Source organism: Callorhinus ursinus, unplaced genomic scaffold (genome assembly GCF_003265705.2).
Source record: "Callorhinus ursinus isolate GAN/ISIS: 27379988/994484 unplaced genomic scaffold, GSC_fseal_2.0 scaffold35, whole genome shotgun sequence".
Taxonomy (NCBI): Eukaryota; Metazoa; Chordata; class Mammalia; order Carnivora; family Otariidae; genus Callorhinus; species Callorhinus ursinus.
Genome location: NW_027397097.1, coordinates 1,586,245 through 1,612,576, shown reverse-complemented (window position 1 = coordinate 1,612,576; position 26,332 = coordinate 1,586,245). Strand labels below are relative to the sequence as shown.

Below are 26,332 nucleotides of genomic sequence, written 5' to 3'. Positions count from 1 at the left end.
CTGGGTGGCTCAGTTGGTTAAGCAACTGTCTTCGGCTCAGGTCATGATCCTGGAGTCCCGGGATCGAGTCCTGCATCGGGATCCCTGCTGAGCAGGAAGTCTGCTTCTCCCTCTGACCCTCTTCCCTCTCGTGCTCTCTAAATTTGTGTTTCCAGCTCAGACTTCTCTGAACTTTAGACTTGTATATCTGACCTCTTAATTGAGATTTTGGATGTCAAATCAGCATTTTATTTTATTGTTTTTTATTTATTTTTTTAAACTTAAAAAAATATATTTACTTATTTATTTATTTGAGAGAGAGAGGGAGAGAGAGAGAGAGAGAAACAGCATGAGAGGGGAGAGGGCCAGAGGGAGAAGCAGACTCCCCACTGAGCCGGGAGCCCGATGCGGGACTCGATCCCAGGACTCCAGGATCATGACCTGAGCCGAAGGCAGTCGCCCAACCAACTGAGCCACCCAGTCACCCTATTTTATTGTTTTTTAAAGATTTTATTTATTTATTCGTCAGAGAGAGAGAGAGAGCGCACAACAGGGGAGTGGCAGGCAGAGGGAGAGGGAGAAGCAGGTTCCCCGCTGAGCAGGGAGCCCGGTGCCGGGCTCGATCCCGGGGTCCTGGGCAGACGCTTAACAACTGAGCCACCCAGGCATCCCGTCTAATCAGCATTTTAAACTTAACAAGTTCACACTTACATTCAGTCTGTCAGCAGATCCTATTTGTTCTACCTTTAAAATGTATCCGAAATTCAGACATTTTTCATAACCTCTGCTACTACCACCTTGATCTGAACTACTGTTGTCCCTTTTCTTGGAGAGGTAATAGCATCTTAGTTGGTTTCCCACTTTTGCCCCTGCCTGCCAACAGTTTGTTTTAAATGGAACAGTCAGAGTGATCCTTTCAAGATGTAAATCTAATCACATAGCTCTTCTGTTCAAAACCGTATCTTTCAGAGAAAAAGTCCAAGTCCTGGGCTTTCAGTTACCTGGCTTATCTTCATCTCCCTCCACCTGCTCACCCTGCCCCGTGGGCCTTGTTCTTTGAACAAGTGGGACATGCTTCTGCCTCGAGCCCTTCACATTTGTTTTTCCCCTCTTTTTCCCTCTTTCCGTGGGGCTCCTTAGCTCATTTCTTTCAGATGTTTTGGTCAAATGCCAACTTCTCAGTAAGGATTTCTTCAGTCATTCTATTTAAAAATAGCAACTCCTTTCTCAGAGCACCCTGCAACCTCTTTCTCTGTATTTCTCCATAGCCTTTATCACCCTCTGATAGATTTCTTTCTTTCTCCAGCCCTCCACCTTGTTAGTTCCACAGGAGCAGGGATTTTCGTTCATTGCCAAGTCCTCAGTGCCTAGAATACTGACTGGCATGTAGCCGATGCTTAGTAAGTATTTGTTGCATGAAATCTTTTGGGGCAGCTACATTGCTAGAGGCTTTATAGATATTTGTTTACTTTTCTTCACATCCCAGCAAGATGAGGAAAATTACAAGTGAGGAAAATTATTTGTCCAAGATTGCATGGCTAGAAAGTTGTAAAGCCTAGGTCTGTTCCAGGCCCCCCCCAATATTATAGAAGGACGGAGTCTAAATATTATTGCTTTGCTGCTGAGCGAAGTGTGTAAACCAGAGGCCTAGATACCAGAAGAAAGGCAAAGTCTGAACGTCCTGAATTGGGCATTGTTCATTGACTCACGCGGAAACACACTGATATTTGTGATGCTGCTGCAGCTGGAAACCTAAAATGTACCTGGAAGGAGGCCTCTGGGTGAAATCTCCCTGTGTGCCATTTGACACACCTTTGGCTTGTACACGCAGAAAGTGTACCCCTTCTGGGTTTGGGATGATTTGGAAATTTTTCTCCCCCACTCCCCGGGAAAGACCTTCTTCCCATAGTTTGGGATAACCTTAGAGTTACTCAGGTCAGTTGCTTCACATAGCTCTTCTTTCCTGAGGCTTAATGTCAGCCAAGGTCAGAGTGTCAGCCACCTCAGGGTATACTGGAGTGGTACTTTCTATGGTATGTGATTAGAAAGGCCTAGGTCAGAGCTGTTCCTTGAGTAAGATGAGGCTAGAGTCTGAAATATCTTTAGGGTAAAACGAGGCTGAATTCAAATGCGATCCTAATAGAAGTGTGTCACTGTCAGAAAAGAAGGTGAGGGAGATTAAGATCTGGATGCGAACTGCCCCTGCCCTCCCCTCCCCCTGCAGCTGGAAGATACTATGTCTCTCTCCTAAGTCTCAGTACCTGTAACCAGCCCCCACCATTTTTTTTTTTTTTTGTGGTAAAATACATGTAACATAAAATCTACCATTTTAACCATTTTTTAAGTGTACAGTTGAGTGGTATTAAATACATTCATGATGTTGTGAAACCATCACCACCATGCATCTCCAGGATGCTTTTCATCTTGTAAAATGGAAACTTATACCCATTAAACACTCACTCCCTTGGGGCGCCTGGGTGGCTCAGTTGGTTAAGCGACTGCCTTCGGCTCAGGTCATGATCCTGGAGTCCTGGGATCGAGTCCCGCATCGGGCTCCCTGCTCAGCGGGGAGTCTGCCTCTCCCTCTGACCCTCTTCCCTCTCGTGCTCTCTCTCATTCTCTCTCTCAAATAAATAAATAAAATCTTTAAAAAAAAAATAAACACTCACTCCCTTTTCCTGCCCCCCCCGCCCCGCCACAAGCCCCTGCAGCCACCATTCCACTTTCTGTCCCTGTGATTTTGACTGCTCTAAAACCCAGGTGCCAGTAAGTTTGGGGTGAGGGACCTGGTGAAGGCAGCCCTGGACTTATGAGAGACCCAGACAGATGGAGCAGAAGCAGATGTGTTCAGGGTAAGACTATTCCCAGTGACATGAGGGAAGTAGAAGAAGAGGAAGTGGAGAAAAGTCATCCTGGGGTATGACATGGTCAGTGACATGTCCAGAGAATAGTGAATAGTGAAGTGTGGATCAGAGTGGTCCCCAGAGTAAAGTGAGATGGGAATCAGAGCTGTTTGCAGGGAATAATGAAAATAGGATGAGAACTTTCCCCAGGGCAAGGTAAGCCTGGGCGAAAAGTATATGGGGGTGACAGTACCGTTCTCAGGGTGAGAGAAAGGAAATAGCATGTTTGAGCAGGCGCAAGTAGCAAAGGAAGCATAGTGACAGGAACGAATTTTCGGGCAACATGTTTAGGAGATGAGGCTAGGGAGACCGGCAGATGTCAGATGGTAGAGAGCCTTGTATGTCCTGTTAAGGATTTGAGACTTGATTCTTTTGGCAAGGCAGAGTCCTTGAAAAGTGTAAAATAACGGGTATATCTGGTCAAATTTGCTTCTGGGCACTGTGACCTGTGTCCCCGGGAGAGCTAAGGTCAGGAAAGGCTAGACTATGACAGCTTAGGGACTTGAGGCAGATTGCTGGAAACCACAAGGATCTGGCTTATGGGTTTGAGCTGAGATATGTGAGGGAGGGGGTGGAGTCACAGGGAAATCAGAGACTTTCCTGGACTTGGTCAAAAACTAAGAACCTCCATAGTTGCACAGCATTGTGAATATGCTAAATGACACTAAATTGTTCACTTTAAAATGCCAATTTTGGGGGCGCCTGGGTGGCTTAGTTGGTTAAGCGACTGCCTGTGGCTCAGGTCATGATTCTGGAGTCCCGGGCTCGAGTCCCGCATCGGGCTCCCTGCTTGGCAGGGAGTCTGCTTCTCCCTCTGGCCCTCCCCCCTATCATGCTCTCTCTCTCTATCTCATTCTCTCTCTCAAATAAATAAAAATCTTAAAATAAAATAAAATAAAATAAAATAAAATGTCAATTTTTGGGGTGCCTAGGTGGCTCAGTTAAGCTTCTGCCTTCAGCTCAGGTCATGATCCCAGGGTTCTGGGATGGAGTCCTGAGTAGGGCTCCCTACTCAGTGGGGGGTCTGCTTCTCCCTCTCCCTCTCCCTCTGCTGCTCTCCTGCTAGTGCTCACTCATTCTCTCTCTCAAATAAATAAATAAAATCTTTAAAAATAAATACATAAGGGCGCCTGGGTGGCTCAGTCGTTAAGCGTCTGCCTTTGGCTCAGGTCATGATCCCAGGGTCCTGGGATCGAGTCCCACATCGGGCTCCCTGCTCCGCGGGAAGCCTGCTTCTCCCTCTCCCACTCCCCCTGCTTGTGTTCCTGCTCTCGCTATCTCTCTCTGTCAAATAAATAAAATCTTTAAAAAAAAATAAATAAATACATAAAATGATCAATTTTGGGGGTGCCCGGGTGGGTCAGTCAGTTAAGCATCTGACTCTGTTTCGGCTTAGGTCATGATCTCAGGGTCATGGGATCAAGCCCCTGCGTCAGGCTCTGCGCTTAGTGGGGAGTCTGCTTGGGATTCTGGCGTTCATGACATCCATGATCTGGCTCTTGTTTATTGCCTTCTCAGCAAATATCTTTGTTTTCATTCCTGCTTTCCATTTTGCTTAAATGTCTTCCTTCCTTCTCTGGTAGCTCCTCATCCTTCAGAACCCAACTCCAGGGTCACCACTTTTCTGGAAGCCTTCTCTGATTTCCCTGCCCACAGATAGCCCATTCGCGTTATTCTTTCATTATAGTTGGTATGGCTCTCTGTTAGGTATCTCACTGTATTGCGATTGCTTTGTGTGTGATCGTCACACAGCTTGGGAGGTTTTTTTAAAGACAGGGGCCCCACTTTTTGCCCCACTTTTTTTTTTCTGTACCCCTCACCCAGTATTGCACAGAGATGGCTCTCACTGATTATTTTAGAGAAATCCTTATTTCTACACCATAAATACCCAGTCACAAAAGGCAAATAATAGGCTCTGTTGGTATTGGTCTGTGTAGTGAGGTTAACAGGAGGCATCAATCCATAACTGCCTTGCATTTCTTTTCTTTCCACCCTAGCCAACAGATTCCATGGAACAGTAACTGCAAACCTGAGGGCTTAGAAATTAGTTCTTTCATCAGAAAAATAATAAAAAAAAAAGAATATCTGAAGTGAGTATAAATGGCAGAGTGTTAGTTGTCTTTGCCAATATTGACTCTCTCATTCTTTTTTTAATGATAGAGCACTTGAGTTTTAGCTGGGCGTATATCAACTTTTTGTAACTCTTTTGCAACTAGGTGCGGCCAGATGCCCAAGTTTGAACTAGTGGAGTCTAAGTAGAAATGGAGTATCTGCCACTTTTGGGGTCATGTGCTTGAAAAGAGTGGCTGAGTGTTTCTCTTGTTCTTTTTCCTTCCTGCCAGCTGGGGGATGATGAGAGCTACAGCACTTTTTGGTCCCAGAGATGGAAGTGTCACATTGAGTGAGGATGGCAAAGTTCCACTCTCTGCCTCAGACTGCTCCCTGCTAAGCTATTACACGAGAGAGAAATAAACTTCTCTTTGAGTTAATCTACTGTGAACGGGGGTCTCTTAGGTACAGCCGCTTTAGCTGCCGCCTCCCTGATGCAGGGAGGCCTTGGGTTACTGCAGCCTCAAGTTGCTTCTTCCTGCTGCCCCTGGGTGTGTCTCAGCCTAGTTACTGCACTCCTCACTGTTCTTGCCTTGCCTTGCCTCTTAGCCCGAATTCCTGTTGCTCCGACGAGTCCCTGAATTTTTTTTTTTTTTAATTTTTAAAAAGATTTTATTTATTGGAGAGAGAGAGAGTGCAAGAGAGCACAAGCAGGACCAGGGGCAGAAGGAGAAGCAGGCTCCCCACTGAGCGGGGAGCTGGACATGGGGCTCGATCCCAGTGTCCTGGGATCATGACCTGCGCCGAAGGCAGACGCTTAACTGCTGAGCCACCCTGAATTCCCTTGAATTCTCTCATATACTTAAAAAAATGTACTGAGGTGAAGGTTGTACCGTTATAAAATTAACCATTGTAAATTGAACAATTCAGTGGCATTCAGTACATTCACAATTTTATGCCACCACCACCTCTATTCAGTTCCAGAACATTTCCACTACTCCAGAGTAAAGCACCTTACCTATTAAGCAGTTTCTTCCCATTTCCCCTTCCCCCTGGCAGCTATCAATCTACACTCTCTCTGTGGATTTAATTATTCCGGGTATTTCATATAAATGGAATCATAGAATATGTAACCTTTCGTGTCTAACTTCTTTATTTTTTTTTTAAAGATTCTATTTATTTTTGAGAGAGAGAGAAGGAACAAGAGCACGAGCGGGGGGAGGGGCAGAGGGAGAAGCAGACTCCCCACAGAGCAGGAATCCCCATGTGGGACTCAATCCCGGGACCTGGGATCATGACCCGAGCTGAAGGCAGACACTTAACCGTCTGAGCCACCCAGGCGCCCTGTGTCTAACTTCTTTAACTTAGCATAATATTTTGGAGGTTTGTCCACACTGTAGCGTTTGTCAGCACATCGTTTTCTTTAAAAGTGTTTTTATTGTAGCAAAATATATAACATAAAATTTGCTATTTTAACCATTTTAAAGTATATAATTCTGTGGCAGTAATTACATTCACCGTGTTATACAAACATCACCATTCTCTGTTTCCAAAACTTTTTCATCATCCCCAAAGAAACTCTGTACCCATTACGCAATAACTTCCCCTCAGCTCCTGTTAAATTTTAATCTATTTTCTGTCTCTATCAGTTTGCTTATTCTAGATATTTCACATTTCCTGTGTTTTATATATGATCATACAACAGTTTTCCTTTTGTGTGTGGCTTATTTCACTTAGCATAATGTTCATAAGGCTCATTCATGTTGTAGTATGTATTAGAAAACTTCATGCCTTCTTATGGCTGGTAGTATATCATATGATAGAAAACACACACACACACACACACACACACACACACACACACACACACACACACCATAATTGTTTATCCATTCATCTGGTGATAGACACTAGACCTGTGGGCTGTTTCCACCTTTTGGCTCTCAGGAGTAGTGCAGTGATAGACATGCATGTACATGTACTTGTTTGAGTACCAGTTTTTTGTTGTTTTTTTTTAAGTAGTCTCCATGCCCAATGTGGGGCTCAAACTCATGACCCTGATATCAAGAGTCACATGCTCTACCGGCTGAGCCAGCCAGGTGCCCCTGAGTACCAGTTTTTAATTCTTTTGGCTACATACAGGACCTAGGAGTAGAATTGTGATTAAAGTATAGTTCCATATTTAACTATTTTAGGAACCACTCAGACTGTTTTCCAGCAGCTGCACTATTTTACATTCCTTACCAGAAGTGTCTAAGGGTTCCGTTTTGCCTTACCTTTGTCAATACTAGTTATTTTTCATTTTGTCTGTTTTAATTACAGCTATTCTAGTGAGTAGTTTGTGGTGTCTCATCGTGTGTGTGTGTGTTTTAAAGGATTAAAAAAATTTTTTAAGTACAATCTACTCCCCAACGTGGGGCTTGAACTCAGTACCCCAAGATCAAGAGTTGCATACTCTACCAGCTGAGCCAGCCAGTCACCCCTCATTGTGGTTTTGATTTGCATTTCCCTAATGATGAATGATGTTGAGCATTTTTTCATGTACTTATTGGCCATTTGCATCTTTGGGGAAATGTCTGTTCAAGTCCTTTGTCCATTTAAAATTAGGTTGCCCTTTTGTTGTTGAGTTGTTAGGATTCTTTATATATTCTGAACACTAGACCCTTATCAGTTATATGATTTGCAAATATTCCTTCCCATTCTGTAGATTGACTTTTCACTTTCTTGATAATGTCTTTGGTACATAATCGTTTTTAATTTTTATGGCGTCCCATGTATCTATTTTGATGTTGTTCTTGCTTATGCTTTTAGTGTCATATCTAAGAATCTAAGGTAATGAAGATTGCCCCTATGTTTTCTTCTAAGAGTTTTATGGTTTTAGCTCTTATATTTAGGTTGTTGATTCATTTTGAGTTAATATTTGTATAAGATGTGAGTTTAGGGGCGCCTAGGTGGCTCACTCAGTTAAGCGCGTAACTCTTGATTTTGGCTCAAGTCATGATCTTGGGGTCAGCTCATGCTGGGCATGGAGTCTGCGTAAGATTCTCCCTCTCCCTCTGCCCCTCCCCACTTGTGCTCTCTCTCTCTAAAAAGGAAAAAAAAAGATGTGAGTCTAACACTTAAATCCTTGAGTGTATGCTGTTGGGATTTTCCCAGTCAGTAATGATTTTTAGGTTTTCAGATCCCAATAGATAAAGAAGTTGTGTTAGCTGCTATTGTCTGAAGTGTCACTTTTCACCCGAGGTGCATCTTTGAGCCCTTGCTTCCTCCTCCGATGCTGTCCGCTGATGTGCATTTAATAGGTGCCGGGCTACTTTGAGAGGAAGGCCACTGATGTTTTAGGGCTGCTGGTCAGTAGAGGGACACACCCTCACGTATGTGCAGTGGAATGCTGTACCATGGGCTTGTCTGTATCTCAGACCACGCAGAAAGGGAGGAGAGCAAGGACTGAATTAAACAAGACCAAGCTGCCGCGGGTCAGGAGAGCAATGATGCCAGGTCACAGGTCTGTACTGAGCCCAGTCACGTTCCTAGCCCTGTGTATTTGAGAACTGTGTAAAGCAGTAATGAGTAGCAAAAAGATACAATTTGGAGACAGGAGCCTTGATTTCAAATTGGATGACTTCTGGTTAGTCACTTCTCTCTGATTTTTAGTATCTTCAGATACACAGTGTGAATGTTGACTTCATCGGGTTGTTTTGTTTTTGAAGATCAGATGAGATTATCAGTGGGAAAATGATTTGGAAACTGTAAAATGCTGTGCACATTTAGGAATTTAATGCGGAGTCAAGAAGAGACTAATTCTTCCAGGACTTGTTGTGGGTTTGTTTGTTTGTTTTTTAAGATTCTCCCCCTGCCTATGATTTACAGCAAAGGTTTGAGGCTTATTGGCCAGATTCGTGTTTTTCAGTTTTTTTCCAAATAATTTTACATTTGTTGTGACTCTTTTTGTGAGTGACAGAAATACAACTCAGACTGACTTAAGCAAGAGAGGGACTTACTGACTGAAATAACTAAAAGGCTGTAAGTCTATTTGTCTTTAGAAACAGCAAGATCCAAAACAGCAGCAAGAGACTTGAATGATGTCATTTGGACCTAATCTCTCTTCCTTGGGCTCTGCTTTTCTTTGTTTTGGTGTCATTCTTAGGCAGGCTCCACCCATGCAGCGGCAAAGATGGATATCAGCTTTGGGTGTGCATTCTACTAGCTAAGCAACCACTATTGAAAGATAATACCTCTTTCCTGATGGTGCTGGCAGTCCCGGGTATGATTTTGGCTTGGGTCATGTGTCCACCCTAAAGTAATCACAGAGGAATGCTGGACTTTCACTGGCCAACAGAGTTACATTCTTTCTACTCATGGAATCCAGGGCTCAGGGTCTGCTCCCCTGGATCCATGTGGGCGGAGAGCAGGTAAGAGTGGCCCCTTAAGGGAGAATCAGGATGCATTTACATGAAGAAGGGTTTGGGAGGTGGGGCAATAGTTAAATCACAAAATTCACAGACGTTCACTACAAAAAAAAGAAGTTGTTTCTAGTACTTAAAACTCAATCAACTAGAGCTGCTGTGCTTGAAGAAGTAGATATTGCCAAGGAACTTGGGTGTGAGGGGAGGTGTGCAGAGCAGAATTTGAAAACTTCTAGACAAACCCCTGTTTGAAGTGTGATAGTCCTTGAATCCTTTCTTCCTATCTTTCTGGCCTTCTGTAGAAGAGACTGTATTTTCCCTACAATCAGGGAGAGTGGGGTAAGGAGCAGAGCCAGTTACTACTACTGCCTGGGGTTGAAGATGCCAAGGACCTTGCACCCTGACACCAAACTGCTTTTATTGAAGAAGCCCCAAGCCTTTCGAATGTAAATAGGGAATCAGTGGACGGGAAGCAGTCACTTTATAATGTATTGGTTAATGTGAGTGATGAAATATATTTGTATCCTCAGCATTTTGCAAGGGCTCAGTATGCTAGAGCATATAGAGCTGTGAGCTGGATTCGGTTTTGTCAGTTGAGTGAGGGTAAAACTGCCCTCATACATCAGCCAGCTCATCACACAGCCAGCAGCCGCTCAGTATTTTTTTTTTTTAAGATAAAATACACTGAGCATAAAATTTGCCACTTTAAAGTGTACAGTTCAGTGTTTTTTTCCTCCCAACAATGTTGTGCAACCATCACCACTGTCTAATTCCAGAATATTTCATCATCCCAAAAAGAAACCCCATTACCCATTAAGCGGTCATTCCCTATTCTCTAGCCCTTGACAACCTACTTTCTGTCTCTGTGGATTTGCCTATTCTGGACATTTCATATAAATGGAATCATGCCTGGCTTCTTTCACTTAGTATAATGCTAGTATATATTTATCTTATTACTTTCTTATGATACTTTTTAGAAGTAGAATTCTCCCGCAGATCTACCAAGTAGTCATTTCTTCTACCCTCAAATGTATGCTTGGGATGGACATACCTAACAGCTGGAGTAGCACCCACATCAGATCCTTGACCGGTCAAATAAGAGCTGTCATAGTGGGGAAGGCCAAGTAGAAGCCTTTGAAACTGCTGCCTGCTCCCGGCCAGGGTAGTGAATCAAAACCAGTCTCACATTCTGTGAGGGATGGTGGAGATTAGTACTACCCTTAAGTGTCTTAAGGATACAAGGATGGTGGGTCCCTATTATATTGACATTTAATTCATTGGCCTGCCTTCCTACAAAACTGGATGGATCCTGGAGAATGGAGACTTCAGCAGTTCAACTGAATAGCCCTTATTATGACTGCTGGGGTGTGTGTGGTGTCTTTGCTAGAGCATGTTAAGATGTGGACATCGATTTGGTGAATGCATTCTTTTCTATCTCAGTCAGTCCAGTGGAACAGATATCAGTATAACTTTCTGGTTTTGCCCATGGTTATGTAAACACTTCCACTCCTGTACTCCTTGTCATAATCTAGTCAGAAGAGACCTGGACCATGTGGCCATTTTGTAGAACATCGCTTTGATCAATTACGGTGACCACGTCATGCAATAATCAGCATGAGCAAGAGGAGGTTAGCACTTGGAGGCCTTGGTGAGATATATGCTCCACGGTGGGTTCTGTCACATTCTTTGCCAAAGTGGATGTATTTGTTTTTAAAATAGGTCCACAAATTGTTTGATACTCATCCCATCAAGAGGTAGAGCCCAATTCCCCTCCTCTTGACTAAGCTGGACCCTGGTAACTTGAATCTAACAAATAGAATAAAATTAAAGTGATGGTGTATGACTTCAGAGACTACTAGGTCATAAGAGTTTTTCTCTCTGTCTCTTGGATCACTTACTCTGGGGGAAGCCCACCAGTATAGTGTGGATACTCAGACAGCCTGTGGAAAAGCCCATATAGAGAAGAACTAAGGCTTCCTTGATAACACCCAGCCCTGATTTGCTAGGAGAGTGAGTGAGCCATCTTGGAAGCAGATCCTCCGGCCCCAGGAAGTCTTCAGGGACAATAGCCCTTTATAAAACTTTACGAGAGACCTGAGCCAGAACCACCTGGTAAGGCACTCGCTGATTCCCTGACTCTCAGAAACTGTGATAATGAATGTTTATTGTTTTAAACAACTTAGTTTTGTTATGCAGCAATAGATGCCGATACACAGCCCCCAAGCTGTATACGAGAGTTCCAGTTGTTGGACATTCTTTTCAACACCTAGTATTTGCCTACTTTTTTCATTCTAGCCCTTCTGGTTAGTGTGTAGTATTACTGCATTGTGGTTTTAATTTGTGTTTCCCCAATGACTAATGAAGTAGAGCATCTTTTTATTCATAAATACATGAATAATATATACATATGACAAATATATATAAGTCCAGACAGTGCATATGTGTGTGTATATGATGTATATACACATTTATCATATCTCTCTCTGCACATATATGTATACACTGTTTGGATTTATTATTTTGTGAAGTGTTCAGGTTTTCTGCCCATTTTTTTATTGTGTCGCTTGTCATTTGTTTGTTGGAGTTCTTTATGTATCCTGCAACATATAAGTTCCATGTATTTTGAGTATCTTTTCTCAGTTTACCAACTTTTTCCTTAATGTTTAGCCCTTTTTGTGTTCTTTTAAAGAAAACTTTGCCTACTCCAAGATCAGGAAGCAATTCTCCTATTTTCTCACATTTTTTTAAAAAAGATTTTATTTATTTGAGAGAGAGAATGAGAGACAGAGAGCATGAGAGGGAAGAGGGTCAGAGGGTCAGAGGGAGAAGCAGACTCCCTGCTGAGCAGGGAGCCCGATGTGGGACTCGATCCCGGGACTCCAGGATCATGACCTGAGCTGAAGGCAGTTGCTTAACCAGCTGAGCCACCCAGGCGCCCCATCTCCTATTTTCTCACTTACTAAGCTTTATTCTTTCATAACTTTCACATAGGTCTGCAGTGATGTGAAATTACATTTTTTGGGTATGTTGTGAGGTAGTGAAGATACATCCCCCCACCCCTCACCCCTGTATGGATATCCAGTTGATATAACACCATTTATTGAAAAGATTATTCTTTCCCTTCTGTACTGTAGTGTCACCTTTGTTATAAGCCAAGTGACCGTTAGGTGTGGGTCTATTTCGGATTCTCTGTTGTATTCCATTGATCATTTTGTATCTTTGCACCAATTCCACAGTCTTAATTATTATTATAATAGGTCTTGATATTTGGTAGTGTAAGTCTATCAGCTTGTTGTTTTTTGGGACTGCCTTGTCTGTTCTTGGTCCTTTGTATTGCTATGTGAATTTTAGAATCAGTTTATCAATTTCTGCTAAGAAAAAAAAACCAATTGGAAATTTGACTGGGTTTGCACTGAATCTATATATTAATTTGGGAGGACTGACATCTTAACTAGATGTAGTCTCCCAATTCATGAACATGATATGTCCTTCCATTTAGTTAGATCTTTAAAATTATTTTTTCTGTAATAGTCTGTAAGTTTCCTTCTGGAGGTTCTATATATCTTCCATACCCCTCCCCCCTGCCCCAGGATTTAATGTATTTTTGACACAATAGTAAATGGTACTACTAAATTTTAAAAGTCTTATTATTTTTAGAGAGGGAGAGAGAGAGACGGGGAGGGGCAGAGGGAGAGGGAGAGAATATTAAGTGCGGAGCCCCTTGATCTCACCCTGATATCATGTAAAAGTCTTATTTTTTTATAAAATAAACCATGTCAGTGAAGTGGTTTAGCATTCGACACTTCCATGTTCAATTTCTTTGCTATAGTAGCTGGTTTAAGAATGACTCAGGAGGGCCGTGGTGCTGGGAGCCTCGCGGGTGCGGCCCGCGGTTAGTCGCAGTCGGGCGGCGGCGTCGGCGGCGGCGGCACAGCGCTGAGTGCACATTGTGCCTTAGCAGCGGCCGCGGAGGCGCCCCCGCCCTCACAGTCCCTGCGCTGGTGCCGCCACCCTCGCTCCCTCTGGAGCGCACCAGGGGTGCGCTTCTTCCTTTCTTCCCTTCGCTCGCACCAGGGCTGATCAGCTGACCGAAGAACAGATTGCTGAGTTCAAGGAAGCTTTCTCCCTATTTGACAAAGATGGCGATGGCACCATCACAACAAAGGAACTTGGAACTGTCATGAGGTCACTGGGTCAGAACCCAACAGAAGCTGAATGGCAGGATATGATCAACGAGGTGGATGCCGACGGTAATGGCACCATTGACTTCCCAGAATTTTTGACTATGATGGCTAGAAAAATGAAAGGTACAGACAGTGAAGAAGAAATTCGCGAGGCATTCCGAGTCTTTGACAAGGATGGCAACGGTTACGTCAGTGCGGCGGAGCTACGTCATGTCATGACCAACTTAGGAGAAAAACTAACAGATGAAGAAGTAGATGAAATGATCAGAGAAGCAGATATTGATGGAGATGGGCAAGTCAACTATGAAGAATTCGTACAGATGATGACTGCAAAATGAAGGCCTACTTTCAACTCCTTTCCCCCCTTCTAGAAGAATCAAATTGAATCTTTTACTTACCTCTTGCAAAAAAAACCAAAAAAAGTTCATTTACTCGTTCTGTTTCTGTATAGCAAAACTGAATGTCAAAAGTACCTTCTGCCACACACACAAAATCTGCATGTATTGGTTGGTGGTCCTGTACCCTAAAGATCAAGCTACACATCAGTTTTACGATATAAATACTTGTACTACCTTAATGATAAGGAAGCACCTAATGGACTCCTTGCAGTTCCGTTTGCTCATGATTAATACACTGTTTGGGCTGGCCAGTTTTTCATGCATGCAGCTTGACAATTGAGCACAGTCAGGCATTTGTATTAAAAACAAAAAATGAAAAAAACAAATTTAAAACTTCTTCAAATGGGTTCTAGTTCAGTTTGTTAGTATAAATTGTCATAGCTGGTTTACTGAAAACAAAACATTTAAAATTGGTTTACCTCAGGATGCTGCGCAGAAAAATGGGTGAAGGATAAACTGTCTAGACGTAGCCCCACTTAGCAGGACAGCCCTCTCGTACTTCTGGGCACCTCCACCCATGGTGAACATGACACTCATCCCGGTGGCATGCCATGTGTGTTGGTTTAGCATTGTCCCGTGTTGTCCTAGAGCGAAATGGGTGTCAGGCTGTCACCATTCACACAAATTTTTTTTTTTTTAAAAGAAACCTTTACCAAGGGAGCATCTTGGGACTCTCCGTTTTTAAAACCTCCTGAACCATGACTTGGAGCCAGCAGAGTAGGTTGTGGCTGTGGACTTCAGCACAAGCATCAACAATTGCTGATCAAGAAATTACAATTTACGTCCATTCCAGGTTGTAAATGCTAGTCTTTTTTTTTTATTCCAATAAAAAAAGACCATTAACTTAAAAAAAAAGTTTTTTTAAAAGTTTTATTTGTTTTATTTTTTATGCTTTATCAGTGGGTATACCTAAGTTGTTTTCATAAAACCTTATTTTTCATTATTTATTATTATTTTTAAAGATTTTATTTATTTATTTGACAGAGAGAGATAGCACAAGCAGGGGGAGTGGCAGGAAGAGGGAGAAGTGGGCTCCCCGCTGAGCAGGGAGGCCGATGTGGGACTCGTGACCCAAGCCGAAGGCAGATGCTCAGCTGACTGAGCCATCCAGGCACCCCTCATTTATGATTTAAAATAAAACTTTATTTTATTTTTATTTATTTATTTTAAAAAGATTTTATTTGAGACAGAGAGAGTGCAGGAGCAAGGGGGAGGGTAGAGGGAGAAGTAGACTCCCCGCTGAGAGGGGAGCCCGAAGCAGGGGCTCGATCCCAGGACCCCAAGATCACGACCTGAAGGCAGATGCTCAACTGACTGAGCCACCCAGGCGCCCCAAAACTTTATTTTAATAAAAGAAGTCTTATACAGTAGAGGATGTTTTTTCTCCTGTACATTTTCCCTTTAGTGGCCCTTAAAAGGCAGTTCCCTTTATATTTCAGTGTTTAACAGAATGTCTCAAATCCTTTAACTCGCACATGAAAGAAAACTTCAGTCCTACTGTATAGCAAATCTCCTATGCTCCATAATATGTAATATTTTTTTTTAAATCTTAGGAAATATTTTATTTTTATTTTTTAAAAGATTTTATTTATTTCAGAGAGAGAGCCAGAGAGAGAGAGAGAAAGAGAGAGCACAAGCTAGGGGAGCATCAGAAGCAGAGGGAGAGGCAGACTCCCTGCTAAGCAGGGAGCCTGATGTAGGGCTCCATCCCAGGACCCTGAGATCATGACCTGAGCTGACGGCAGGCACTTAACCGACTGAGCCACCCAGGCGCCCCGGAAATATTTTATATATGTTGTTCAAACAACACTTGCTAACAAATGAATACAGTTTGAAAAATAGAAAAATATTGCTTTTCTTGTACTATTTAATCTCATTTTTTACTGCAGCAAGAAGGAAATAGTGTTTCACAATGATATGTGCCTTTTGTTTTTCACTATTAAGTGGGAAACCTATAAAGAGACTTTTTTTTTTAAAGATTTATTTATTTATTTGAGAGAGCAAGAATGAGAGAGAGTACATGAGAGATGGGAGGGCCAGAGGGAGAAGCAGGCTCCTCGCTGAGCAGGGAGCCCGATGCGGGACTCGATCCTGAGCTGAAGGCAGTTGGTTAACCAACTGAGCCACCCAGGCGCCCTATAAAGAAACTTCTTAACTAGATTGGGTATCTCTGGACTTTAAACATCACAGAAAATGTATAGAGAGGTTTATCTGTAGATTTAATTTTTAGATCTATTTTTCATCATGATAGCTTTATTTCATTATTTAATACAAGGGACGGCAAGCTATGCCTACTTCTATAAATAAAGTTTTATTGAAACACAGCCATATTCATTTGTTTGCATATTATCTATGGCTACTTTTATACTCAAATGGCAACATAATTTAGTTACAATAGAAAATATATGGCCTGGGGCTCCTAGATGGCTCAGTTGGTTAGGCCTGGGACTCTTTTTTTTTTTTTTTAAAGACTTTATTTATTTATTGAGAGAGAAAGCCAGAGAGATAGAGAGAGAGAAAGAGAGAGCACAAGCAAGGGGAGCATCAGAAGCAGAGGGAGAAGCAGACATTCTGCTGAGCAGGGAGCCCAATGTGGGGCTTGGTGTGGGGCTCAATCCCAGGACCCCGAGATCATGACCTGAGTGGAAGGCAGACATTTAACCCATTGAGCCACCCAGGCGCCCCCTAAGCGTGGGACTCTTGATTTCAGCTCAGGTCATGATCTCGGGGCCATGAGATAAGAGCCCTGAATCTGGCTTGGCACTCAGCTGGGAGTCTGCTTGAGATTCTCTCCCTCTGCCCCTCCCATGAAGTGTGCGCCCACACGCACTCTCTCTCGAAAACAAATAAATAAAGCTTAAAAAAAAAAAATGTGTGGCCTGTGAGCCTAAAATATTTACTGTCTGGCCCTTCGCAGAAAATATTTGCTGACTCTGATTTAATATACCAAGGCACAGTGTACGCTGAGGATGCAACTCATTGTTAATAATAAATGTAAATCCATATTTTAAGTAGTCTCTTGATAATTTTGAATTTTTTTGGCCAACTTATTGTTTGAAGCAGTTAGATTGTTTTTACCCTTAATGTAGCTTTTAAAAAGTTATACTAGGAATAGAAGGGTCAGCTTTGTTACATACATTCCTATTGTTTATTTTTGTTTTTGATTTTAATATTATCTTCAATCCATGAGGATTGTTTTTTTATTTTTGTTTACTTATTTGCAAGAATCCCTTAAAATCATTTATCTATGTGGTGAGGGTTGGTTTGGTTGGTAAAAAAAATAAAAACCATGATACATAAGTTCATTTAATCAGATATGTATTAACTGCAGTATGTCCTAGTATCCTAAATGCAAAAGCAAATGAATGACTTCAAACACTGATGTTCTCCCTCAGACACCGTGGAGTTCCCTGTGTATCCTCAGGACATCTTGTATGTGGTAAGTGATGTGGAAACATATGCCAGACTCAGAGAGGGGATCATCCTTAGTTTGTACAGTTAATATTGGTAAAGCATAATTCTTATATTTTAAGATTAAAAACAAATATGAAATAAGAGTTCACTTTTCTTTCTGTGCTTTCATTGGAGTCTTTTTTTTTTTTTTAAGGTTTTATTTATTTGACAGAGAGCACAAGCAGGGGGAGTGGCAGGCAGAGGGAGAGGGAGAAGCAGGCTCCCCGAGGAGCAGGGAGCCCGCCGCAGGGCTGGATCCCAGGACCCTGGGATCATGACCTGAGCCGAAGACAGACGCTTAACCAACTGAGCCACCCAGGCGCCTCTCATTGGAAAGTCTTGTGCAACCCATTTTGTTCTTTTTTTTTTTTTTTAAAGATTTTATTTATTTATTTGACAGAGAGACACAGCGAGAAAGGGAACACAAGCAGGGGGAGTGGGAGAGGGAGAAGCAGACTCCCCGCTGAGCAGGGAGCCCGATGCGGGACTCGATCCCAGGACCCTAGGATCATGACCTGAGCCGAAGGCAGAGGCTTAACCGACTGAGCCACCCAGGCGTCCCTTGTGCAACCCATTTTGGAGATGACTGTCTTAATATATATTGTTTGTGTAAATTCTTTCTGAATGTAGACATGATTTCTGAATATAAATGCAAGTTTGTAGTGTGATAGAACGCTAAGTCCAGTAAAGAAGACCTTGTGTGGATAGTGTTGGACAGAATCTGGAAGCTGAGCAAAAGCCTCACTTAGATGCTTCATCTGTTCTTACTGTGTGTGGGCAGCTCTGTTCCAATAAGATTTTGTGTCTGCAGCTAATTAAATCAAGAATTTAACCTTAGAATGGAGAATATAGGGCCATGTCTTCTTGCCAGTCTGTAGCCCACCAGAAATACTGCAGTGAGCAGAACCACCAGCTAGCAGACCTCATTAGTTGGGGATTTACTTTGTGGAACTGACAAAAGTTTAAGTATGGAGTCACACTCCTTGGGTTCAAATTCTGCACTTTTTCTTTTATTAGCTGAGTATTCTTAGACAATTTTACTTTAATCTCTCTCTGTCTCAGTTTCCTCTGATGTTAAATGGGGAGAATAGGATCCAATTTGTAAGGTTGTTATGAAAAATCAGTTATTCTATATAAAGTACTTAGAATAGTATCTGGCACATGTGAAATGCTCAATGGAATGTTTGTTAGTGTTTCACTTTTTGAAGGTTCAGCTTTTGTCAGTATCCTGAGAATATTTATTTCTCTAAGCAGACTTTCTTTTTTTTTTAATGTAAATAGTCTATTCAATTATTCTTTTTTAAATTATTAAAATATAATATATTATTTGTTTCAGAGGTACAGGTCTGTGATTCATCAGTCTTACACAATTCACAGCACTCACCATAGCACATACCATCCCCAATGTCTATCACCTAGCCACCTCATCCCTCCCACCCCCTTCACTCCAGCAACCCTCAGTCTAAGCCAACTTTCTTAACCAAATTTATGAGGCTGATCTATAAAACAAGAATGCCAATTTTTAATTTTACCTCAAGAAATGGAACTGTCACATCTACTGGAATGCCTGTTTCGGTAGGACCAGTGCCTTTTCTCCCTTTGGGTGGCACTATGGAACACCAAATCCTAATCAGAATGATTATGGTGAACATGGAATTTGAATTATGACATTAGTTAGATGAGTGCAAGGGTAATATTTATTACCCTTTTAAGAATTTCTTCACTTAAAATGCCACACATTCACTTTCTGTACTTGCCATAGGTTCTTTTGGGCTGATCCACTCCCCAGGGACTTTGAGTCTGAAGAGCTGGTGATGTGAAACAGCAGACTGCAGTGGTGGTGGTGTTTGTAGCAGGGTGGAGCTCCTGGGACAGCAGAGGTGGTGGTGTCACAGTGGCTGTGTTGTGGAGGCTAGCAGTAGTGGAGGCTAGCAGTAGTGGAGGTGTCTATGTTGTGGAGGCTAGCGGTAGTGGAGGCTAGCAGTAGTGGAGGTGCCTATGTTGTGGAGGCTAGCAGTAGTGGAGGCTAGAGGTAGTGGAGGCTAGCAGTTAGTGGAGGTGTCTATGTTGTGGAGGCTAGCAGTAGTGGAGGCTGGTGGTAGTGGAGGCTAGCGGTGGTGGAGTGTGTGGGCATTGGCAGTTAGCACTCACTTGGCTTCTCTGTGCTCTGTGGAGCAGGGGAGGAATGGAACATGAGGTCTGATTACAGACTAGTTCTGCCACCTGATTTTAGGCATTGTTCTTGGCATTCATATCTGGTTTTCCACTTTTCCCGGTGAATCTGAGCTTATCTTTTAATAAGTTGGTTTTTTGCGTAGACTAGCCAGAATCAGTTTTGGTTGTTGAACTTGCAAACTAAGTTGTTCCTTCAACTGGGAACCCTGGAACCCTGGCTGATCCAGGGGCTACAACAGCCTTGATGCAGTCACCTCACAGTAGGGTTGGCAAGATCATGGGAAAGCTACTGGAACGTTTGAACTTCGTTGACTCCCTCTCTCCTTGAGAGTGTTAGAATCACTGTATTCCCAGGGCCTAGAATTGTACTTGGCATATAGCAGGTGCTCAGTAAACCTTTATGGAAGGAAATGAATGATGGGCTCATTCTGCCAATGAACCCAGTTGTGTGTCTGCCAATGTGTGTCTGTGACTTGGCTTTTTCTCAGCTTCTATGGCTGATCAACCTCCTTGATAAAGGATACATTTTTTCAGGACACCTGGGTGGCTCGGTCTGTTAAGCGTCTGCCTCCAGCTCAGGTCATGATCCCGGGGTCCTGGGATCGAGTCCTGCATTGGACTCCTTGCTCAGCGGGCAGCCAGCTTCTCCCTCTGCCTGCCGCTCCCCCTGCTTGTGTTCTCTCTCTCTGACAAATAAATAAAATTTTTAAAAAAGTATACATTTTTTTTTTAGATTATGTCAATACACATGTAATCCCGGCTTGAGAACTAGTCTGTCTTTTAAACTCACTTGGTTTATCTGTGCTCTGTGAATTTTTTAGGTTAGCCCTGGGATTGTGTGATTGTGATTGTGATTTGTGTGTGTGTGTGTGTGTGTGTGTGTGTAGAAGGGCACCTCACAGAGCCCCAAAGTGCCCGTAAGAACTTGAATCCCTTCCTGGTATCACAGCTTTCTTGGCATTCTGGAAGCCATCACTTCTTGAGTCTTCCTCATGAGGAGTGTTGGTGGAATAAAGAAAAGACCATACAATGACGGACAGACAGATAGACACACACACGCACACACACACGCACACACTGAACTGTATTTTAACCTCAGATTTGCCACCTAATAACTTACGACTGCTGGTAGGTTTTATTCAGATATCCCGTTTTGCTTGTCCTCTGTTGCTGTCTCAGATTGGGAAAGATAGGAATTACAGGCCCTTTACTCCCTCTTTTCCTCTTTTGTTTTAAAGCAGGCAGACCTCTGCTTCAGGTCTGCCCTTTATGGGAATTGGCAATTAGCACCCACATTCTGATGCCAAGAGGTCATTTGCTTATGTTTCCTGAGCTCCTTCCTGGGTGCTCTGACATGATGACCTTCAGAGGCTGGAGGTGCGAGGACTTTGAGAGGTTGGGATGGTTTCTGCCCAGCTGCTTCCATTCTTGCCTCTCTTCCTGGTGGAGTGGCTGAGGCTGGTGGCGAGGGCAGTACCCCTGAGATCCTTCTCTAGAGCACAGTGTTTTAGACTTCGGGTTCTCATAAATCAGGGCTGGGGCTTGGAGATGAAGTGCTGTGAGCATGCTAATCAAGATCTAGGGATCATCTGGCCTAGCCTTCTTGAGTTTCAGGCGTAGACACAAGCCTGGAGAGCTGTGACTTGTGCAAGGTGACAGTCGGTCAGGGGTAGAATGAGTATCTGAAGATGCTAACAAGGGCAAATTGAAATCCCTGCAAAGGCTGAGCTCCATCTGAGACCCACTGTAACATAAAGCTAGCAGGCTTGGGGAGGGGGAGGGATTTATTCTGTGGTTTCCTTTCCTGCATCTTGTCAAGAGTCAACACCTCACCTCTGGTTGCTTTGGTTTGTTCCCACATTTCGTTATTTAGAGTGGATCTCAGTCTGTAGTGGTCTGAAACACACCCTAGTCCTAAATTGTATGCTTGGGGCCGTAGGTTACCAAGTTTACAGACAACAGTCTTGGGCCTCTCTGGACACGTGACCAGGCTATGAATAGATCTGAAGTTCCGAGAGAGCCTCAGCTCGTCCCCCACCTCCCCACTCCCAGCAGCCTGCCTGCTGGTAATTTCCTCAGTGCTCAGACAGCTAGACAGAGAATGGAAACAGGGCAATCTGCCCATCCCCTTTTAGGAGGCGATGCAGGCTCAAGTCTACATGAGTAGTCTCTGGCCTCTTGGGTCTTTGCTGTATCAGATGGAGTGAAAGTGCTTAGCATTTAGGAGGAAATAATAGCCTTCTGCCCTGGTTGGGGTTTTTGTTATTTTTTGATAAACCTGTGTTGGGCCCTCAGTATATAAAAGGCACTGTACTAGACCCTTTACATGTGTTATCTCTACCTTCCCTACAACCTTGTGAGATGGGTATTATCCTCATTTTACAGAGATTGCTAAAACTCAGAAAGATTTACTAAGTAACCTACTGTTACACAGCTAACAACTTGAATCCAGGCCTTCTGATCTTGTCCTTTCTAAATGACAGCTTCCCTGTTTGTAACGTTCTTTAGTAAATATTGGGCTAGGATAATTGGGGTGGGCTGTCCTTGGGGCCACTTGTGTTATTGATTGATCCCATATGACTTGGAGAAATGGGGATGAACCTGAGGGGACAGGGAGAAGGAAGACCTGTCAGTGTGTGAGCCGCAAAGGGAGCTAAGCGGGTGGCTGTAGCGGGAGGGTACCTGCAGTATGCCACCTTAGTGAACCCAGGTCAGATAGAGGCTGTCCTGCAGGCTATTCACCATATTCCTTTATATGGTATTCAAGGCACTCAGAGGTGGGGTTTCTGCTTCAAAACCCCTACTTTATCTCTCCTTACTTCCTATCACACAGACTGTTCTTTGTTCTGTTGTGCATCCAGTCTGCTGCCATCTTCCATGCATGGGCATTTATGGGCTCTGTGAAGATTCTAGTCAAAAAGTAACTGTTGACCACTTAGGGCTGAGCAGGCAGTTTTGAATACCTAGTTACCCCAGAGTCATTTTGGACCGGAGCTCTCTCATTCATTCGTTCATTCCTTCATGTTTAGCCTTTCTAACATACTGTGTACTCCTTCTATTCCAGGCCCTGGGAATCAGTATCAGGAAAGACAGATATGGTTTGGGCTCTCCTAGAGCTTACAGAGTAGCAGGGAAGGCAAAATTGAAGCAAAGCATTACAGTGAAGTCTGAGGAATGTCATGAAGTGCAAACAAGGGAAGTGATGAGAGGGTACATATTGCAAGGGAACTTTTATCTCCTTACTACCCGAGGAGATGACATTTACGTGAGACCTGAGGATTGAGGAAAATTAGCTAAGTAAATGGGGTTAAGAAAGGCAATTTTAGGCAGCAGGCAGGGTATATGCAAAGACCTGGAGGCCAGGTGAGAGGGACAAGGCCATGTCCATGTTGGGTCATTTATTAAGCAACCATTTACAGCTGATGGGTTATGTCATGTACTGTGCTACGACTTAGGGATATAAGAAACAATCAGATGGCCCCTTCCTGTCTGGAGAAATTCAAACAGGGGCAGTGGCATCACTCCTTGGTAACCAGGGTGCTAAGGTCACCTTAAATCTTGGACTCAGTCTCGTGGGTCCCATGTGACAGGACTTAACAGCTTTAGAGAAATGGCCTGCCCTTGAGCATTTGGTGCACCTGTCAAGCAGAGAGGACGTGGACCTTAGATGCACACTTGCTTCACACTCACCAGGTCTTTGGTTGATGGGGTTCATATGCAGACAACTTGAGGTTGATTGAGGTCCAGAGATTGGTTTTTACCCCAGTAGGAACATAGTAGAGCCTTTCTGGCTGAGATGAAGTTGCCTTGGTTTTCAGAGCTCATTGTCACTGGTCTCATTTGTTATTGGGATTGAGTGGTATCAGACCCATCCATTTTCTTGAACTGATGTCTGTTGTTCCGAGTTCTGGCACTGCTGATGGACAGAAGTCTTAGGGGCTGGCTGTCTTGGACAATGCAGTGCATGATTGCAGGGTGCGTCGTTCACACAGACTGTGTTATGAATGGGGCCACCCCTCCCTAGTTGTGCAACAGTGCATCATTGTGGCACTGGTTGAAGGGAGGTTATTTAAACACTGACTGTGTGCCCCGGGCTAGGTGGTTTATATTCTCTACTTCACTTAATAGTCCCAAGAATGCTCGGAGGTAAATGCTGTTAGTATCCTCATTTACAGATGAGAAGACTGAAGGTCCAGGGAAGCTAGCAAGTGGTGGCTTGGGGTTCAAGCTCTGGTCTGACTGAAGTCCATGCTTCTCCCCCACTCCCAGCTGTCTCCCAGTGTGGTGACGGACTTTAGGTCTTGCCTGTCATCTTGTTGCCATGGCTTCCTTGGCCTTGTCTACTTGGACTTATCTGCCTGGCCTCCCTGTGTCAGTAACCCGTGGATTCTCAGCGTGGCCGAGGCTCAGGAATGTGCCTGCTTGGGAGATACCCTAGAGTATCTAAATTGTTTTTCCCATCCAAATTCTTGTGCCTGCGTTTAGTGTGAGGCAAGGACATAACTATAGCTAAAGTCACTTTTGAGAAGTAAGGCAGCTCCGGATTTGTCGGGCCGCCTTTCTCGCTGCAGCTTCCCCAGCACTCTCAGTAGGAGAGAGACCCGGAGATGGCTCACCAGAGATGAGTCTGAGTGAAAAAGGCACTGAGACTGGTGGGATGTGATCCCCCCGGGCTTCCTGAGGGGCCTGACTGCCAGGCTCAGTTGGACCTTTGTACATTAGTAGTCCCTTTTCCAGGGGCTTATGTTCTTGTTTCTTCCTTTTAATGGAGGACCAGCCTCTTCCCCTGGGGATCCTGGAGCTGCTGACCTCAGTGTGAGAGGGTTTTTTCTTCCCTGAGCTGTCAGGGGTGTAGGAGTATGTGTGCTGTGGAGAGGGAGGTGTGTGGGGCAGAGTCTGGGGAGGGGGGGTGGGGAGGGATGTGTCGGCACCGCCTCACCCGCTTCTCCGCACTCTGTCTTCTCCTCTGCGCCCCCATGGAGGCTTTGCGGTCTCCGTCTTGTGTAAGAAGTAGGGTCCTCAATACCACGAGGCGGCTGCACCCACCTGTCTTGTGTGCCAGCTCCACCAGACTGCTTGCAGTGCCTGAAGCATGACAGGCTTTTTCATACATTCTGTTCCCTCTGTCAGGAATGTCCTTCCTGTCTTTACCCCCTGTACGCCCACACATCCTTCAAGACCCGGGTTAGATGTCACCTTTTCAGTGACGCTGCATTATTTTGTGCCCCCACAGCACTTTGTACCGGCCTCTGTGGTGCAGTGATTATCCACTTCCCTGTCTGCCCCCCTTTCCATGATGGAGCCTCTTGAGAGTGAGAAACAGAGTGGGTTTCATCTCTTGTTAGCAGGCACAGGGCCTGAGGGAGACTCAAGTTATCGGTAATTTTGCCTTGAACGACACTAATGCCTGAGCTGGAAGCAGATGGTTGCGTACCATTCTGTTGTGTGCCTCCAGGAGCTACGGAAGGGTTCTCTTCGGTGATTCAGTGTCCTGCATGTCGTCCAGGTTCCAGAGCCCTGCCACCATGCATCGCAGTGGCTGACAGGCAGAGGGAATGGTGTCGTGTGCCCCAGATGGTTATCTTTGTCTGCTTGGCCTTACCTTGCCCTTCACCCACAGTGCTCTTCGAAGCCCCTGGGCCTGACCCAGGGAATGAGTAGGGAGGAAATGCCAGAAATGAGCCACTCTTGGCATCCTGACTCCTTCACTCTCAGGTTTGGCCCTTTGGGGCAGTGCAGAGTGAGAAAATGGAAATGAACTGTTCCCTGTAATAGCAGCCGAAAGGGATCTCCTCCAGATTGTGCATACTCTCCCCGGTGTGGCGGCAGCTGCAGCTGGATCGGAGACAATCAGTTCTTCTAACCTAGCTCACTTGGCTCACCCTGAGGTTTCTCACACGGCCGCGAGCCTGAAACAAGTCCTGTTACATTTGGTTTTCCTCCATCACCAGGCCACAGACTGTGAGATTGTATATTTGTCTCCCTTCATTTTAATAGAGAAGGAAACCGAGGTCCACAGGGGGTATGGGACAAGCTCAAGGTCATTATGACTGGTATCAGCCAAGGCTGGTGGACGCTGGTCTTCCCACTCACAGCAGAAGTGTAGCTCCCTTCACTATACCTTGCTGCCTCGCATATCAGTTTTCTTTTTCTACTGGTAATTCCTATAGACTGTGAACTTGGTGAGGGTGAGTCAGCTGGGAAACTGGCTATCTTGTCCTGCGGGCACTCCCGCACTCCTGCACTGGCTAGATCCAGGAGACAGTCAGGAAAGACTTGGTGAAGGACTGAATAAAAACCCAAGTTCCTCCAGGAGGACCCCATGAGCTAAGCCAGAAGAAGACTAAAGAAAGCAGATCCCTCCCAGTTTCCCTGGAATATCTTTGGTTTTGATGACGATTCCTGTGGTTTGGCTTTCCCAGTGTTAAACACAACGTTGGCTGGAGCATGGAGGAGTGTGGTTTGTAACACTGGTGTTCGATCCTTGTGAAAGCCAGATCTGTAATGAGGCTTCTGGGAACATACCACATCTGGGCTAGCCAAGGATGCCTTTGGGTCTTCAGACCCGTCCCTTGCTCCCCAGCAGCAAGCATAGGACATAGAGATTGTCTGCAGCACTGCAAATTCCATTACAGATAGATAACATTTGTCCAGTGCTTATCATGATTTCTGGAACTATTTTAGGTATTTTATAATTCTCTTAATCCTTACAATCCTCCATGAGTAGTTCCTATAATTTTTTTTTTTTTTAAAGATTTCATTTATTTATTTGAGAGACAGAGAGA

The 26,332-nt window shown here is 44.1% G+C and overlaps 2 protein-coding genes across 5 annotated transcripts in view; both read left to right on the top strand.

The window, feature by feature from the left end:
* Positions 1–26,332, top strand: part of STIM1 (stromal interaction molecule 1) — a 188,838-nt gene that overhangs the window by 49,831 nt on the left and 112,675 nt on the right. The window contains exons 1-2 of one of the 4 annotated variants that reach the window (XM_073879622.1): positions 14,386–14,712; positions 17,315–17,358. The exons of the other annotated variants lie outside the window; for them this stretch is intronic. Coding sequence (XP_073735723.1) covers positions 14,618–14,712; positions 17,315–17,358 — 139 coding nt within the window. The 5' untranslated portion in view covers positions 14,386–14,617. Of the gene's footprint in view, positions 1–14,385; positions 14,713–17,314; positions 17,359–26,332 lie in introns of those variants that run through there. 4 annotated transcript variants of the gene reach the window in all.
* Positions 13,389–14,262, top strand: LOC112806167 (calmodulin-1-like). Its single transcript, XM_025848491.2, has one exon. It carries the CDS (start codon positions 13,518–13,520, stop codon positions 13,857–13,859), a length of 342 nt encoding a protein of 113 aa, XP_025704276.1. The 5' UTR covers positions 13,389–13,517; the 3' UTR covers positions 13,860–14,262.